Consider the following 19,331-nt stretch of genomic DNA (forward strand, 5'->3'; position numbering starts at 1 on the left):
AGGCTGTAACTACTTTTTAGATCCTTCTTGCATATCTCTGTCTTCCTGAGAAACCACTTTGAAGATACCACCATGTATTACAGCAGCCGCTGATATTTTCCTACTAATCTAGCCATAACTCTGTAATGTTTGTATTGTTCCTATCCTATTTTGTAAATGGATGCATGTCTATTATTATGTGTTTCCTACGACAACCACTGAGAATAGTTAGTGATTATTAAATAGGTCACTCATGTGCAGCTCTATTTATTTTCTTTAGAAGCCACTTTGAAGATACCAAAGTGAAGTACAACAAAAAAAAAAGAAGAAGATAATGTGCTTACTTGAGTGGCAAATTTTGTTATACTTTGGTGAAGAAAATTTAGAGATATCATGTCCCAAAAGTGCCTTTATAAGTGCAAAATTATATACTTCCTAAGCACAGATTATTTGGGGGGATATCTCCATGTTATTGTCTGAGAAACTAAGCAGAACAGAATGTCTATTTGATAGATTTCTTCACAAGAAAGTGAATTGTCTCAGTTACATTTAAAGTGTGGCCATACCAGAGCAAATACTTAATTCCTCAGTTCAATGTACTTCCTAAGGTAACTGGGATTGTAAAACCACATAGGACCAGACTGATACTGGTAAGAAATCTGCAACTGCAAAACCTCCCAAAATGATTGATTTCCGCATGGATTGAAGGGGAACATGTTCCATTTATACTATTTTAGTAGCTTAGAGCCTTTTCAAATGAAAGAATAGCATAAGTCAACTGTCTTCACTACTGTCATAAATGCATTGTAATTCTGCATATGTCATGTTTACTTGTTCAGGTCAGTAACTGCTTTGTGGTGGTTCTCTGTTTATGCTCTACTAATTTTGTCTGTGCCTAAAAACCCAAAGTGTTGACTGTTTCGCAGCTGCTCAGGAGCCTCAAGAAGCAGCCACCCTTCTAAAGAACCGTGCCACCCACTGTCGGGCCAGCCCAGAACATTCCGGGTTTTCCAGCTGAACGGCTGCAATGGGCAATTCTTTAAGGGATTCTTGTTTTGTATCCAGGTATTAGGAGACACAAAGGAGCATGGTGTTTGACAGACAACCCTGAAGATGTACTAAGCCCTGGGACTTTCATTCCTCTGGAACATTCACCTCCAAGGGAAATCCCCTAACATGACCTTGACATTAACAGAGGATGATCTAACCTTTCACTTCTGTTTCTCTTGTTCCTTTTGTTGCACTTTACCTACCGGGTTATATGTTTGGCTCCATGCCTGAGTTGTGGCTTTTGGAGAATTTCCCTTGGAATGAACTCCAAAGCAAACAATGAAATCTCTGCCTGGAAGAGCAAAGACAAAGAGTATAAGCCCTGTTCAGAGAGCCAGGCAGGTGTCTTTAAAGGTCGGGGATGGAAGGCTGTGTTTGAGAAAATATCCTTCTTGCAGACATCTGCTTCCCAAATATTACTTAGGAACGATGAAGGCTGCACTGTCTGTATAGTTGCCACTGGTCACATGTGGCTGTTACTTTATTTAAATGAAGTTCTGCATAGTCATCTATGCTAAGGGAAAGGAAAAATGAGTAGGCAGTGCTTGAAACTGATATTCTCAGGAAGGCTTGCATGCTAGATCAATAACATCTATCCCTTACCATATTATTGTGTTTTTTAAAAATTTTAACCAGGTTAAGGATTTTAATAGCCTTGTATTGCTTTACTCATATGAGATTTGTAGAAAAGATATCTAAACGTAGATGCCTGGCCATCCTACCACTGATGGTTCAATCACAAATAACCAATCTTCCACATAAATATGGTGCTGTCTGCTAGAAGGTTTCTCCTTACCCAAAATCTTGTTCTCTTCCCAGCCTCTATAAGGAAGTGGAAAATAGGCAGAAAGCAAGCATAGGGAGGGAAGAAGCAGCAAACCCTGAACAGTGCCTTGTATTGGCCTCAGAGATGCCTGCTGTCCACAGCAGAATGAATCGAAGGCAGTGGGTGCTTTTAAGCATTTCCTAGGAAGCTTCTTTCACAAACCACTCAAGCACCCTGAAGCCCCAATATACCAAATACATCCACAAACATAACTCAGTATACTTCAAAAATTAATATTATTTTTAGAACACCTGCAACAAGATGGTTTTACACTAACTTTTAAGTTAAAGGTTTGACTTGCAGGGTGTAGTGACATACACCTGTAATCCCAGCAATTGGGAGGTTGAGGCAGGAGGACTGCTGGGTGTGTGAAGTCAGCCAGAGCTATATAGTGAGTGGAAGGCCAACCTGAACTACATGGTGAGACCCTGGCTCAAAAAAGAAAAAAAAAGTTTGACTTATAATTTATATATAAATATATATTCAACCAGTATTGGTAGTTACAGTTTTCTGAACAAACTATCTTCTGGATAGTTTCTGGAATCAAATTTGACATTAGAATTTTCTCTTTTAGTCAAACCTTTGTCAAACCAGGCTGACAATCCATGGCAGAACCCAAATGTCATAACTGTAGTTTTGGATTTGCTTGATTACTTTCACTTTTCAGTTTCTTTAAATCCAGAGGACCAATGGTCCAATTCATATATACATGTATAAAAATATAAAATAGATATATTACAGATGTATATATTACTTACCAATCTGTGGAGACACAGGGAAAGGAGCTTCTGAAATCTTGTCAGAGAATTAGTAATTGGTTACAAAAAACCTGTTTTATAATTTAAGAGAAACTCCTCGGGATGGATATCTGAGCGAGCATACACCTCACTCCCATGATCTGTGCTTGTGTAACTGCTGTGAGTGGAGTTCAGTCTGTCTCCCTTGAACCCCAAGGACTTCTTCCAAGCCTGCTCAGCCCAGAACTCCTGGTGGAAGCCATAAACCATAGTTTGATTGGATTTTGACGTCTCTCTTTCTGTCTGTACACGTGGTGTTTCCTCACTTGATGATGTTGAGCACTTTTATGTTGAGCTCATTTTCCCCCATGAATTCCACCAAGTATTTAACTTGGCCTATAATCTATTGCACTCTTAAAAGCAAACCAGACCTAAGTCATTAGAAAAATTCTCCTATAATACAAATACATACACATGTACATCCTTCTAAAGTTTCTCTTCAAGAAATCACGGTATTTATATTTATTCAGTAAACGTTCACTAGCCAAAATTCTGTTCTCACCAGATATTATAAAGCATAGCACAGAAAACAGATTCCTAATAAGGTGTAATTCTATTCTTCTGTCTGACAAAAAAGCAACACAATAAGCTCTTATTTTCCAAATTCATAGTCTCCTTGGTTTAGGTCACTAGTGAATCTATCTGAGGTTTTAAAATGACAGTTTCCACTGTACAATGTAATGTGAAATTGTATTTAAATGATTATTTGTGCCCTTCAGCTAGAAATGTACTTATCATTTTTATCCTAGGCATGCCTTTATTCCTGGAGGTATACAGCCATGCATGCATGCATGAAAAATTAGATGAAAAAGAGGAATAGGAATGTAATTAGGTCTTATAATTAGGCAGGCAAAATATCACATTGCTGCTGTCCTTTAATGATTTTAAAAGCTTTTTTTTTAAATCCCTTCATTGAACTTGTAGTTGCCTCAATTTAGTGATGCAATTTTGAAAAACTAATTAAGTTAGTATATGTTACCCTGGCAACCTAAAAGTATGATTCATTTTTATTACTAACCATCTACGTCTTAGATACACTAAGGTCAGCTCTACCAGCAGCAATGGCATAGTACTGTTCTGTGTTCCAATTCATCACCCCTCCTCAAAGACACATCCATTCTCCATGCTTTCTTTTAGGAATTGGTAGTTAGCATCCCTCCTCCTCGTAGACAGTGGAAAATCAGGGTCTAGAGAAATAAAATGCCTTCTAAAGCTTTCATAGCAAGTAAATCAGAGGATGAGAGAAGATTTGAAAAATTCCAGCACTTAGGATATCTCTATACTGATGTTACTTTTTCTTACAGCTTCTGTGAATTAAATGTGAAAAAGCAAGACTAGACCATGGGCTACATAGCCATTGCCAGCGGGGGGAAAGATGCATACCCATTGCTAATCATTGCTGCTGCTGTTGTTTTTCCCAAAGAAAAAGGATTCTGTTTTCTACCTCTATCTGACTGAGGATACTTATGAACCAAAAGATGCAGACATCTTAAACTTCCAGCAGATACTTTGTCTAGTACCAATCCATGAAAATGCCTTAAATGTAAACTAACACCCTGTTTTTCTTTTTCCTGGGTTTCACTGGTGAATGGATAAGTGCATATGCTGTGCTGTTTCCCTGGACACTCAGAATCAAACAGGCCTCCTGACCCCATCCCATCATTTTGAATTACAAATGATTTTAAGCATCCTTTTTGTTCATTTCCTTCTCCCCATGTCTGCTCGGGGCAGCGGCATCTGTCTGCAACAATGCATCCTCTCAGACAATGCATTGCAGTCTCTCTCTTTCTCTTTCAAAATCTGTCTCACATAATCATTTCTCATGTTCTGTTGGAAACCCAAAAAAAATTCATTCCACACTGTCATCCCTTTGTCCTAACCAGAACAACTCGATCGTGTCGAAGAAGGCATGAACCATATCAACCAAGACATGAAGGAGGCCGAGAAAAATTTAAAAGATTTAGGGAAATGCTGTGGCCTTTTCATATGTCCTTGTAACAAGTAGGTACTGGGTACCAGCTCTAATCTGTGGCGTCCAGTTTTATTTCTTTCTTTCTTCTTTCTTTCTTCCTTTCTTTCTTTTATTTTTATTTTCTTTTTTAATGTCAAAGTGAATGTCTGAAGTTTTGTCTTTTTTTTCTTTGTCCTTTTCCATCTGCTTCATTCTGTGGGGATAAAATACTTGTGTTTAATCAGAACAACTGGAACGCATTGAGGAAGGGATGGACCAAATCAATAAGGACATGAAAGAAGCAGAAAAGAATTTGACGGACCTAGGAAAATTCTGCGGGCTTTGTGTGTGTCCCTGTAACAAGTAGGTGCTGCCTGCCTGCCTGAAGCTTTGGTTTCCCAAGGCCTATCTCCAAGCCTTGACAAGCTCATTCCTGCAGGCTCATAGGCAGGATGAGCATGTGGCATGCAGAACAGATCAATACCGTCTCCGATGCATTCATCTCATAGCATAGATGATATTAGTGGGAGTTACTGTTGATGCATTAAAAATCAGGCATACTACAGTGAAAGCTTCACTGTCGGCAACTTTTATTGATGAACGTTTCAACATTTTCCAGAAAGTGTACTTTGAGACAGAGGCACCCAGAGGACTTTATTGCCCCCAACCCCAAGAACCTAAATTGCAGATTCATGAAAGGCTGTGGGTGAGTCTGAAAGATAAGAAACACATATATTTAGGTTTGATTCTCCAGAAGTCAAAGAGATAGGTAATTTGGCCCAGGCAAGCATTCTTAAGTGAGAGAGTACAAGAGAGATTTGCCCTTTCTACTGCCCACCAGTTCCCAAATTCACTCATGAGATGCTGGGGCTGCACATGATGCAGAAGCCAAAGTGCTCAAGCCTTGCCCAAATTGGATCAATTTCTCTCAAATGCTTCCCCTTGGAAGAGCTACCCGTACACTGGCTGAAATGTTGAAATGTGTAGATTTTGCATGCACGACGTCACAAAACATTCAACTGTTCTCAAGGTTCTGCAACGCTTTTTTGGAATGTAGCAGAAATGTGACATGTGGTTATAAAGGTTTACAACAGAAGGAACCTGAAACTGACGGTTCTGTAAGATAATCTTATTTGACTAGCAGTGTAAAAAAATGCATGGGTGGATTTTCCAACATGCATTTGGAAAATTAAACTCGTTATCCAATCTCCCTCACCCCTTACTCCCTTTTAAAAGAAGCCTTTTCCCCCCTAAAAGCTCCCCTGATCCTAGCTTTTAAAAATAGAAATTGATGTCACTTTTAGCAGATTATGTGACCATTCACATCCTTTAAACTCTGAGGGTGGTCCCACTTCCTGTTTAGGAGGGGGAGGGGCTCAATTTACCTGTAAATAAAAAGCATGTTTTAAAAGGAATGATCTACAGTAAACCCTGATTAACTGGAATCTAGCTAATTGGTATCCTCAACTGTATACTTTTGCCTCTTTTGATTTTCACCATAAAGAAACAAGTGAACAAAAATAAAAAAGCAAAGAAAGATGCATGCCAGAATTCAAATTGTTTTCCTCTAAGGCATTCTAGGCAGTTTGAGTTGTCTAGCTCAGTCTCCATTCTCCAACAACCTCCACATCTGAAAATCACAAACAATGAGGGTTATCTTTATCTTAAAGAAAAGGCCACCAGACACAGCATAACCACAGAAAGAATTGATTATGTCCACTACCAGGAGACTTTTAGGCAGAAAATTGGCTCAAGAGTCTAACAAGATCTTCACCAATTCTGACACAGAATTCTCCTCCACCACCCATTGTTCATTATGAAAGTCCTGTAGTTCACCAAAATGACTCATTGCCAGCATTCCAGTTCCTCAGGATTTGACTGTATATCCTTTCAGCAGCCACTTGCCCCATGTGAGATTTCCAGCCATCTTGTGGTGACTTCCAACATATACACCCTCCCTTCATCAACTGTTTGTGAAAAAAGAGCAGAAGAGGGGCCTCCCGGGATGCATTCTAAGGTTCAGAAACAATATTGGTCCCTCCAATTCCACATACAAGGGGTTACTAATTCCTTGTGCACAGGAGACCCTAAGTTAGCATCAAAGCTTGACCCAAGTGTTCCCTATTGTGTGTAAATAATGCTTTAAAAACCATGTGTCACAACGCAGTGGCTGGTGGTGCCCCGGACTATCTGAGGGCTTCGCCCTGTCTCGGCATGTTTCAGAGGACTATGGTAGATGTTCCGCAGTGATGTGAGTCTATGTGCAGCATTGTGGGTGCAGTGGTTTGCCTTCTTTTGGAAACGCATATTTCCCTTCCTTTGACTTTGCCAAAGATGGTACACTAGACGTTTTACATAGCAGAAAACATCACATAGTCCATGCAAGTCCCTTTAATCCATGGAAGGAGGAGATGGGAAATTGGAAGGGGGACGACTCTAAACGCTATTAAAATTAGTTTTGGTGTCATGGCCCTCTGGCACAGTAAATTCTGACTGCTCAAAGGGCTGTGGCATTGTGCACTAAGTGGTGGGAGATGCTGAGATTCCATTGGTGCAGTTTGCAGTTTTCCAGTCTGCTGCCATGGTTTGCTTTGTCCCCAATTTTCAAGGACTAGAACCAGCTTTAATAGATGGCTGAGATCCTCTAGTGAAAGGGAAAAAAAGAGAGAAAGAGTTCAATTCTGTCATTGTATAATAAAAATTCTGAAAATGGCACCAAAGGATGTCACTGTTTCCCTCTCTCTCTTTTTTTTTTTTTTTTTTTGGACTAAAAAGCATGTGGTTTCTACTATGCAAAGAACCTAAAAACATCTTTGATTGCTTTGACTTACAACACATCCACCAAAACATGCTGCACATGTTTCTATTGGGCACAACAGGTATGCCTGGGTTTTAAGTTTTTCTCCAAGGCAGCTCAGTGAAATACAGCCCATGGAGACCATACAGACTCTAAACCACTCCCCCCCAGCATGACCTCAGAATAGTTTGAAGTAGGAGTTTGTAAGGAGTCTCCACCTTGCCCTTCAGCCCAGCAAAGAAGCTACTGAACTGCGTTTCAAATCCTCATGAAGGCTATTACTGTCCTGCTAGTGCCTTTTTTGAGAATGGTCAACTTCTGGAGTAGTTTGGCTTAAATGAGAATGCTTCACTTTCTCCTCATGCCTGTAGCTGGTGCATGAAGAAGACCTAGAGGGGTTTCCCATTTTGGTGCTAGATGGCTTGTTCTCTCTTCTATTTTCCTGCATTCATTTCACTATGCTTCTTTTACTTTTTGTCTCTGTGGACAAAGGTTTGTACATCAACTCTGGATGTATGGTGACTGTTTGGAAGTACCGATATATTATCTAATTCAATTCACTGTAGAGGCAACTCAAAGATCATCACCCTTGGCCAACCGCCAATCCTTTATGTCCTCCATGAAGTGTTGGAAATGTTCGTTTCATACATGTGTTGGGGGAAAAATATTAAACAGGGATCTTTGCATGATGTTTTGTAAAAACTCGGTCAAGTATGTTTCTCTTGATGACACTGTGTTGCTGTGGTGTGATGTACACACTCTACTTGGCAGTCTTGTTTTGTGTCTGTCTGCCAGTACGTTTTTCCATGTTTTGTGTCTCAGAATATAACTGTGCCACTGAAATAGAACTGAATGTTCTCCAGCTACTTAAATCCTTATCTTAGATTCAATTAAACCACAAAACAGACCATAAATTATAGTCTTGACCACTGCAATTGACTCAATTGGAAATGAAATGCTGAGTAGCTGAGGCATGGTGGTGGCCAATTTTGGGGGTCCAGATTATAATATATCGGTATTCTCTAATGCCTCTACTTAAAACTCATTCGCTTGGTTTGGTTCTTCGCTTGAAGAAGTGACAATTGCTGTGAGTGTGCTGCTCCACCCCGAGCCTTGTTACTCACCCTCTTTTTTGCATAGGCTTAAATCAAGTGATGCTTACAAAAAAGCCTGGGGCAATAATCAGGATGGAGTTGTGGCCAGCCAGCCTGCTCGTGTGGTGGATGAACGGGAGCAGATGGCCATCAGCGGCGGCTTCATCCGCAGGTGAGTCTCGTGAGATTCAGATTACAGATCTTCATTGCTGACTAACCAATCTCAACACTGAGTGGGTCTTCAAACAACAGTCACTTTATTACTCATACTGTATGTTTTCTGGGAAAGGTTGGCCTTCCTGGCTCACTCTATGTCTACCTGCAACTAGAGGTGAGATGATCCAAGAGTGCCTCACTCATCTGGTGTCTGACTGGAACTGTCAGTGAGGCACCTCTGTCCTCTGCCACATGGCCTTGCAGGAGAAAAGCCCAGGTTTCTTCTATGGTACCCGTAGTATACCAAGGGGACAAGCTCCAAGCACAAACACTTATCCAACCTTGGCTTGCACAACATTTGCTGAAACTTCATTAGACAGAGCAAATCACATGACTACCTCCAAAATTAAGGCGGCAGTCAACAGACATGCCATTCCATGAGTTTAAGTGAACAGGGGGCTTGTTAAACAGCCTATTTACAAAGATGTAGGCAGGGTTAACGGGAGGTGACACGCTCATAAACTAGCAGTAGCAGAACATGGAAGGGACAGGAGAGGTAACTTTGCAGAACCCAGCAATAGTTCTAGCTATGGCAAGGTGCTATTGGTAAAGAAATGAAGCCACAGCCAAAGCTAGCAGGGAATGAGAAAAAGAGAATAGATGGCCCAGCCTCTCACTTCTTTCTCCCTTCAGTGTCTCCAAGGCCTATTGCAATCCAAGAGCAAGAGAAACTGAGTGACACAGTTCTCGAGCTTAGCCTCTCAGCACACAGAACAAGGAATGTCAAAGAATGGATGTGGGGTGGAAACAGAATGATGAGCCTATTGTTAAACATTTATTTTGAAATCAAGAAGCAAACACCAACCTAAATGCCTGTTTTAAAAACCTCAGAACTCAGTACTTAGAAGATGAGAAAACAGAAGCATAGCTACATATGTACTGTAGGGTCAGGGAGATAGTTATATATTTATATTATTTATATGACTACTATGCCAGAGCTCAATCATGACTAGGGTAGTTGTTTTCATAGCTATCTATTCCCAGGCCATTGTCTCTTTTGTTGGCCAACCAAAACCCCTTTGATTCAAATGATGAGTTACTATCACTGTCACTGAGGCATAAGGGCCAGGTAGGTACCTGGAGGCTGACAGATGACAAGTCCATTCCTGCCTCTATCTGCTCTCAGGGAAGTAAGAGGAATAATTCTCAAGCCAAAGGCCGCGCATTAGAATCAACTGAGGAGACTTTATGAGAACAAAATACCAGGCCCACAGAAATGGAATCAGAATCTCTTGAAGGGCAACATCAACATTTGTGGCCTTTAAAGCTTCTCAGCTGATTCTCAATACAAGACCTAAGAACTGTTGAACTAGAAGTACGCCTTAGTCACTGATGCACATTTAAATAAGATTCCCTCCTACATGAGGAAGCCAGAAAGTTCTCTCTTAAATTTAATTTTTTTTTTTTCTGCCCTGGTCTGCTTTAAAAATTATCATGGTCCAGACTTGAGAGTTACCAAGAGGGAAGGATTTTAACAACTCAGAACACTTTTTAGTCCATTGCCATAGATACTGGAAAAATCCTAGAATAAGTACTTGCTGTTTGCAGTAAAGTATCATTCTGACCTTGAAGCTGGGCTGAGAAAAAATGGTAAAACACTTTCTGAGCCAACTCTTTCCTCCCCACTCCCAACCCATTCAAATCGAAACAGTCATCTGTTACGACAGGTTTTTATTCCGAAGTCATCCATTCACAGTGTCACCAAGGAAACTCACGCCATTAAAATATGGGCAAACAAAGATCATCTGTAAGGGAAGGAAAGAAAAAAGATATATACACATACAAGATAGCTAACACAATTATGCTACCAATTTCTTTTAGTCCATTGAAAAGATCTGTCTGTGCTTATATTGGTTGATTAATTTTGAATGCCTACATCTTATAATCTGAGCAACTACTTGAAGATCAACAATATGCAATACATTACCCTTTATTAATTTCTTATTATCCTGTTTTGAAACTCTGCATCATTGTTTTGGTTTCTTTTTATCTCTCTTTAAAATAAAAAATGCTAAAATATTTCAAAGACAAATACATAAACAGTGTTTTACACTGTGAAATAAAATAAAATTAGATAAAAATTATCTTTCACAAGTGGCTCCATTCAGGGTTATTGGGAGCAAACAGGATTACGGGGCAGACTGTAGTTACCTCCTGTGTATGCATGGTGAGGGAAAAAGGCCAGAAAAGAAAGACCAGAGTCTCTAACTTAGCATCATAAATTTTTCTTTCATCCTCAATTTGATTTCAGAGATCTGAGTTCAGAAAGGAAAACACAGTTTCTGCCTGATTTCAACTTCATTTTCTGACATGTAGTCCCTCAAAATAATTTTTTTTTCCTTAAAACTAAACATTGGGATAAACACATACATGGGAGATAAATGATATGCTGGTAAAAGTCAGAAACACAGAAAAATAATCTGTTTAGTTTACCTTCTTTAAAAGTAGAAATTCTAATTTTCAAAACATAATTTTTGTTTTTATTTTTGTTTTTGGTTTTGTTTTCGGTGGTGGTGCTAGGAATTGAACCCAAGGTCTCACATATGTTAGTCAGGCAAGTGACCTACCAGTGAGCTACATCTCCAAGTCAAAACACAATTTGCAAAATGACTTCCTAGTGTACAAATTTAAAATGTGTTCTGCATTACAGGGAGATTAAAGTTAGACAAAATAAATATCTAGATGTCTACAGACTTTCCCTAAGTTTTGGGTCCTTAGTATTCAAGTTTCTTCTTCCCCCTCTATCTTCTAACAATATCTTTTTGATTCCCAGGGTAACAAATGATGCCCGAGAAAATGAAATGGATGAAAACCTGGAGCAGGTGAGCGGCATCATTGGAAACCTCCGTCACATGGCCCTGGATATGGGCAATGAGATTGATACACAGAATCGCCAGATCGACAGGATCATGGAGAAGGTGAGCACATGGCAGTCACAGTGGTGCCACTGCTTGTCCCTTCTGAAATAATCACCAGGAAGCATGAGACAGAACAAATCCCTCACTCCATGACTGGATTCAGACAAACCAGTTGTTGAAAATTTAGCCTTTCATTTTTGGAGACAAAAATGTAGGATTTGTCAGCAGACTTGTAGTGAAGATTAGAATGTAATATTTTTGTTTTGTGTTGTGGTGCTGAGGATAAAATCAAACCCAGAGCTTTGCACAAACTAGACAAGTGTTCTGCACCCAGCTCCCACGCTACAAGAATGCAGTTTCATCTAGCAGCTATTTCTCAAACGTTCCTCCATGCCAGTCATTCTGTGAGGCACCATGGGACACATAAAAATGAAAAAACGCTATTGCCACTGCCAAGACATTCACAGCCTATGGGTAATGAGTTTCTAGGTGAATTTACTATAACACAAAATACATTCAAGTAGTGGGTCCAAGGATCCAATGCTAAACAGCACCAGAGAAGGATGGCTTTTATGGAGTAGGGATGAGCAAAAATCTTAGCAAATGCTGAATCTGAGTCAAGTCAACAGTTGATTAGGAGTTTATCAAGTGGGTATGGGGAAGGAATAGTTTTAAAATGGGGAGAAATAATCAGTTACTCAGAAGTAAGAACTTTGTTTTTATAAATGTTAGCTTTAAGGATAGTTCAACAACACCCAGGGTCTGTTCCTAGTCCAGTTGTTCATATCCCTAAAACTCAAAATAGGAAATATACCTGATGAAATTGAATTTGCACAATGACGCCAGACTTGGCTCTAGATTTCACTCTGTACCCCATCCCCACATCCAACCATCTCTCTCTATGTCAGCGAGGAAGACTAAAGAAAGTAGAGTGCAAAAGAGTAGATTTGGGAGCATAAAATTAGAAGAGAACCAAAAGAACACTGGGAAGTTTCTATAAAGAGATTTAGGGCACCCAAAATCTAATCTCTCACACCATACAAACCTGACGTAGTTTCTGTTTCGTTGTCCTTTACCTCTTCCCCATTCAATAGCATGTTGAACATTGGTTATAACCTCATAAAATGTCCAAAAGACAAAAGGGAGAAATGGACACATTGCAAATTTAATAGTAATTGTATTTCTGTTTGGCTGATATCATGTTGTATGTTTAGCCCCTGTGAGATACTGAAGTCCTTAGTCTGAGACCCTGAAATTCTTTATAATAATCCCTTCTATTTCTGTGAGCAGAAGATATTTTTGAAATCTCTTAAGTCACACAACTAATTATAGATTCTCATTACCCAGGCAACCTCCACTGACTTAAAAAAGCAATGAATAGATATTAAGGGAATGTGTTGACCTGTTGAGTTGTATGTGCTCCATATTAAAATATCCAGTGGTGTAATATTTTTTCCAGTCACAACTGAGCTACACCAAAGTCAGAGTTGGCTGGCAAAATGTTTATGCTTTTGCTGATTTTTGCAGGTTATCACATGCTGGTTGTTAAGAAGCTTTTGATGTGATAAAGCTTTTAAAGCTAAGCAAGATGATGGATTTTATAATAATATTGAGAATTTCAGAAAGTACTGGAGCCAGCACAACTTGACCTAAGCCATTATGGCCCAGAAAAATGAACCAAGAAGCAAGTGCTGAATAACTTTCCAACAGGAAAATGACTTGAGCAGGAAATCTTCATTTTCTATTAATAGACTCAATTTATTCAGATGCAAGTGCATACTGCATCAAAGGCAATTAGGGACCCAGAAGGAGCAGGTTTACTAATAGTGAGGTCAAGCTCTTATTGAGAGAGTTGGACTTTGAGCAAAAGAAAGCCTTCTCTTTTCAATTTTCTCATTTCAATTCTGCACTTTGAACTTCTTGATCTCCTCTTTAGGGAGAACCTTTTATTCTAGGTTGAGAGCACCACCAGACAGAGACATAAAGTTTAATGCAAAGCCAGGCAAGTGGATAGGAAATAACTGTTTAAGTCTGAATCTGTCCTTCATTTTGAATCATTTAAGAAGTGGAGGAGCAGTCTATGTGTCTTTCAGTAATTAACTTGTTCCACAATACAGCAGCCACCCCATTTTTTTCAATACCAGAATCTGGACATAATTTAGATAGAGTCCATTTTAAGTCAGCATTGCCCCAAATGGACAGATCGCTGAGCCACACAATTATTAGTAGACTTTGCAGACTTCTGATAACAGGAAATACTGTGCAGAAGTCTCTTGTGCATCTAAGATTTAATTAAATCTATACAGCAGGGGTAAAGACTCTTGAGATGTTTCCCCTTTCTTTTCTTATGATCCCCAAAATGACCTTCACCCACCTCTATTGGTCATGACCTTTTCTTATCACTTGGGTTGATAGTACAGTTTTGGGAGTCCAAAACAATGAGACTCAACACATTATCCTAGACTATTAAGAAATTGCTTTGTATATTCCAACACTTTTGCTTTCTTGATTTTTTTGTCTTTTTGAAACAGGGTCTCACTATGTAGTTCAGGCTGGCCTTCAGCTCACTTTGTAGCCTAGGCTGGTCTTGAACTCTCAAAGATCCTACTGCCTCACCCTCCCGAGTACTGGGGTTACAGGTGTGCACTACCACACCAGCTAAACATTTTGCTTTCTATTTAATGTTATTTATATATACAATTTTCTAAGGTTAAAAACATGCAATTCTTTCAGAATATTATATTAAAGGCAAATATATATCAAATGCTCCGTTGAAAATGTTGTTAAGGAAGTAACAATGAGATTCAGACTTCAATCTAAAGTTGCCAGTGGTAGATGTCACACTGCAAAACAATGAGGCAGACTGGCGTGGTCCCCAAATTCTTCTGTCAGTGAGAAAACACAGTGTTCAAGCACTAAGACCTTGGTTTCAGCAGAATTTTGCTGTTTACCAGCTCTGAGACCTTGTTGCCTGATCTAAATGATAAAAGAACAGTTCAGATCTGGTAACAAAATGGATTGTGTGTGGGTAGAAAGCTCCCTATGCTGGAAGTCTGAGCTGGGGCCTGAAGCTACCTACTATGGTCTGAAGTTGAGCAGATTCCCAGAGTGTTCAGAGGATGGGCTGAAAAGCTCCAGTAACCACTTACTGGCTCCCTAATGATCAACCTGGCTTTCTCACAAGGGAAAATCAGACAGCATTTGTTGGGTATAGCAGCAAATTTAGGATTCTCTACAGAAAAATATGAAAACAATGATGGGTTAGTCCCCAGGCTGTAAGTAGGATGAATATAGGCATTCTCCAAATGCCAGGAAGGCATCTAAAAGATTTTGGCAAGGTTTTTTTCTCCCTAAAAGGTGCTACTTCCAATATAATATAATAATACAATATAGTATAGTATAATATATAATGTAATAAAGATGTAGTACGTTTTCTGTCAGCTATTGTATGGGGTGGAATTTTGATATGCTTCAGGAAGCATTTAGGTAGAAATCACAGATGCCCAGGGAAGCAAGATCTGTTCCAGCTTCTCCCACATCCTTTGAGGATGCCCAAAGAATAACCCTGTGCTTCGCTTCAAATGTCCCAGGTACTGTCAGGTGTCAGCTCATCACTGCACTCTCATGCAAGACTCTAGAGCAATTGCCTTAAGTAATACCATCTATTTTTAGATGTTTTAGATTTTTACATTATTTTTCTCACCTGCACTTCTCTCAATGTTCAGTCTGGAAACACAGTCAGCATAATTCACTCCACAGGAACATTTTACATCAGATGAGCTAGTAATTTTCCTCTGCACCAAAGCATCATAACTTCTTATACAAATTGTAGCTGTGGAGAGAAGATGGAGAAGAAAGTGCATTTGAAGGGATTATCTATTTTTCAAATGAAGACCCTGAGGTTAAAAATACATGTGCACAGTTCACAACAATCAAAGAAAATCAATGATCTATTTTATGATGTAAAAATTTGTTTTGACAGCCAACTCTTGATGAACTAAACAGATGGCAGGAAAACCATAGTCAGATAATTCAGTTATGAATAATTTAGAAATATGTTCAGCTATCTAAATTTCTATTTGGATAAGAGTAACTCTAGTGTCTTCAAAATTCCCAATTCAAACTGAATCAAGAAGACTCAACTTGGTAGAAACTAGAAATCACCAAGCATGGTAATAGTTACAAGATCATAATCATTGAGTGATTGTGACTGACTGAAAAAACAGTTGTTTCTCTCCACTCCCTGGCAACTTTCTTCCCCTCTTGCCAGATAGTCAGGATAGGGCAAAATGACAGCCTGAACAGAAGTGTTGTCTTCTCCTCTATGTACTTACTCATCTTTCTCAGTGGTGATAGGGATAATTCATATTCCAGGGTTTAAGGGTCTATTTTAGTAGCATCCCTGGATTTCTTGTTTCGTATATATATATATATATATTTGTAACTGAGTGACATTTGTAGCTGCATGACATATATATATATATGATAAATGTAACACAAACAGTAAAAAAGTCAACAAAGACAATAGAATGAATAAGGTACAAAACTATGACACATGCGCCCAAGTTAAAGGCAACCTAGTTACCAAACTCATGGAAGCTCGTCTTCAGAAATGGGGCTTACAAACTATTAAGCATCCTGAAAGCAAGTCATGTTTTTCCCCCAATAGCAGTAATTGCAAGATAAAGTTCAATGACCACTTAATTTTTCCAAAAAATTATTCTAAGCATATGTATCTATAAACATAAAGAATCCTCATAGCAAACCTAGGAAATAGAGCGATGAACAGTGTAGACCCTGACTTCAGGCTACTTGCATTCTGACTGTGGTTTTCCCCAAGTACTAAGCCAGAAAGCAGATTGCCTGAATCTTGTCTGCCTGGTTTACTCACCTGGAAAAGAGGCCAATAATCACACATACCTGAGAGTTGATGTTATCAAAGTTGAAAGAGTGGAACATAGTAGCTGATCATTATCATTAGCAGTATTCATGCTCACTAACAGTATTCTTTATTCCCTCCACGATGGAGACAAGAAAGCTGAGGCCCAAGGTGTAATTTGCTCCAAGTGCCACTGCTAATAAGTTAATCATAATTTGGCTCCAACAGTTTAAGTGGTGGTAATTCAACACAGTCCAACAGATATGGACACTACTACAGAAGACACTGAGTGTCTTTTCAAGATAGAAGGATAATGACATAACCATGTCCTCAGAAAGATGCTTTCTGCAGAAAGCTAAACCCGAAATCAAGCCTCTGTGTTCACATCCCACTAAATCCATAGTGACACTTCTAGAAGGAAGGGTGATCAGTTCTTGGTTCTGGCTAGGGAAGTTTCAAGATGGATCCATCCAAGAAGCCTTTGAGCCAAACCTGGAAGGAGGAATAGGATCTCAAAGGGTAACCTGAATTTCATTTTCTTTTTTTCTAGGCTGACTCCAACAAAACCAGAATTGATGAGGCCAACCAACGCGCAACAAAGATGCTGGGCAGTGGTTAAACGTGCCCACCTGCGTTCCCTTCCGAGCGCTGTCGGGCAAGATAGCTTCTTCATGATTTTCTCATGGTATTACCTAGTAGGTCTTGCGTGCACACACACACACACACACACACACACACACACACACACACGCCAATCCATCCTCATTGTGAATGTTGTCCCGTGTCATCTGTTAGCTTCCCGACAATACTATGTGTCTTTTGTTCTTTTTGGGTCTCTTTTCTTCCAAAGGTTGTATATATTGGTCATTGGGTGGCTGAAACGCTCTACGTAAGATGTCTTGGGTTCCACTTTTCTTTTCTCTCCTCAGTGGCGTTTGCTGAATGACAACAATTTAGGAATGCTCAGTGTGCTGTTGATTCTTTCGATACACAGTATTGTTCTCGTAAAACCGTGACATTCCACAGAGCTACTGCCGCAGCCCTTTCTTTGGGGTGCCAGGCTCTGAATCTCTCAAAATGTGCAGTCTTTGGTTCCTCGTGGCTGTAATCTGTCTTTATGACTTCATGATTAGACAATGTGGAATTACATAACAGGCATTGCACTAAAAGTGATGTGATTTATGCATTTATGCATGAGAACTAAATAGATTTTTAGATTCCTACTTAAACAAAAACTTTCCATGACAGTAGCATACTGACAAGAAAACACACACACAACAGCAACAATAACAAAACAACAAAGCATGCTCAGTACTGAGACACTGTCAAGATTAAGTTATACCAGCAAAACCGCAGTAGTGTCACTTTCTTTCTGTCAACATGTAGACTTATCAATCATGATCATCCTTTTTTTTAAAAAAAAGTTTTAAAAAAAAGATGGATTTGACACACTCACCATTTAATCATTTCCAGCAACATTTATGTTTGGCTGAAATTATGTCAAATGGATGTAATATAGGGTTTGTTTGCAGCTTTTGAAGGCTCTGTTTTGGAGAAAGCAATCTTGCTGTGAAACTGTGGAGATGTAAATTTTATAAGGCTGACTCTTGTTGGTCACCATTTTCCCTGTGATTTGTTATCAGTACAATTCTTTGTTGCTTAATCTAGAGCTATGCACACCAAATTGCTGAGATGTTTAGTAGCTGATAAAGAAACCTTTAAAAAAAAAATATAAATGAATGAAATATAGATAAACTGTGAGATAAATATCATTACAGCATGTAATATTAAACTCCTCCTGTCTCCTCTGTCAGTTTGTGAAGTGATTGACATTTTGTAGCTAGTTTAAAATTATTAAAAATTATAGACCCCAGATATCTTCTCTCATTTCTTTGTGGAACTGTCTGTTTCGCACTCACACCAGAAGATGAAGCTTGACTACTCTTTCACTGCTCCTGAGAAGCTGGCTGTATGTACTGAGGAAGCTGGGTGGGGAAACCAAAGGTGTCCCTTTTAAACATCATTCCAATGGCAGCTGTGACTTGGCATGATCATCGTAATTGACTCTAGAAATATTTGTGTGTGAATTCAGTGTTAGCTGTGGAACAGAGTGTAGTTTTCCAGAAAAATTCAGGTCCATAAGATGTCAATTAGCATTTCCTTCCTAGCTCTCAAACCCTAACTAACCTAAGTTTAGCCCTTTACTACCATAGCCCCACCCCTTTGTAAAGCTTTAGGTACTTAACATCAAGTATACATACCCAGCTGAGAACGTAGCTCACTTGCCTGCCTAACATGAGAAAGGCCCTGCTTATATCCCCAGAACAAAAACAACAACAAAAATTCATTCACTTAAATATATGATTTAGTGCTTTTTGTGTATTCATAAAGTTGTGCAATCTAATTTTAAAATAGCTACATCACCCCTGAAAGATATTCTATACCTATTAGCATCACTCCCATCTCACTTCCCCTACCCCTAGACAACTAGTTTAGTACTTTACTAGTTGTCTCTATCAGTTTGCTTGGTCTGATCATACAGTAGTCTTTTGTGACCAGCTTCTTACACTTAGAATAATGTTTCCAAGGTTCATCCATGTTGCAGCATGTATCTGTACTTCATTAGTTTTTAATGACCAAGTAATATTCCATATATGTTTACCCATCCATCAGTTTATGGACATTTGGACTGGTTCTCACTTGCGCTATTATGACTAGCACTGCTATGAACATTCATGTACAAGTGTTTGTGTGCTCAGCTGTTTTTAACTCACTTTACCACCATCAGAGCCTCTGCCCCCAAACTACAGCCAATGCCTCCACTACCACCTCCACTACCACCTCTTTTTCCTTTCATACTGCCTGCCAACTTCTCCATCATCTT

The 19,331-nt window shown here is 39.2% G+C and overlaps 1 protein-coding gene across 3 annotated transcripts in view; it reads left to right on the plus strand.

Annotated features, from left to right (window-relative positions):
- The window catches only part of Snap25 (synaptosomal-associated protein, 25kDa), an 85,480-nt gene extending 67,158 nt beyond the window's left edge, over nt 1-18,322 (plus strand). For 2 of the 3 annotated variants that reach the window (XM_005380870.1, XM_005380871.2), the window contains exons 5-8: nt 4,849-4,966; nt 8,541-8,666; nt 11,484-11,628; nt 16,998-18,322. In XM_005380870.1, the coding sequence (XP_005380927.1) occupies nt 4,849-4,966; nt 8,541-8,666; nt 11,484-11,628; nt 16,998-17,066 (458 nt within the window). In that variant the 3' untranslated portion in view covers nt 17,067-18,322. Of the gene's footprint in view, nt 1-4,535; nt 4,654-4,848; nt 4,967-8,540; nt 8,667-11,483; nt 11,629-16,997 lie in introns of all 3 variants that reach the window. The other variant, XM_005380872.1, reaches the window with a different exon arrangement.
- The last annotated feature ends 1,009 nt before the right edge of the window (nt 18,323-19,331 follow it).

Source organism: Chinchilla lanigera, unplaced genomic scaffold (genome assembly GCF_000276665.1).
Source record: "Chinchilla lanigera isolate Chin_1 unplaced genomic scaffold, ChiLan1.0 scaffold00014, whole genome shotgun sequence".
NCBI lineage: Eukaryota > Metazoa > Chordata > Mammalia > Rodentia > Chinchillidae > Chinchilla > Chinchilla lanigera.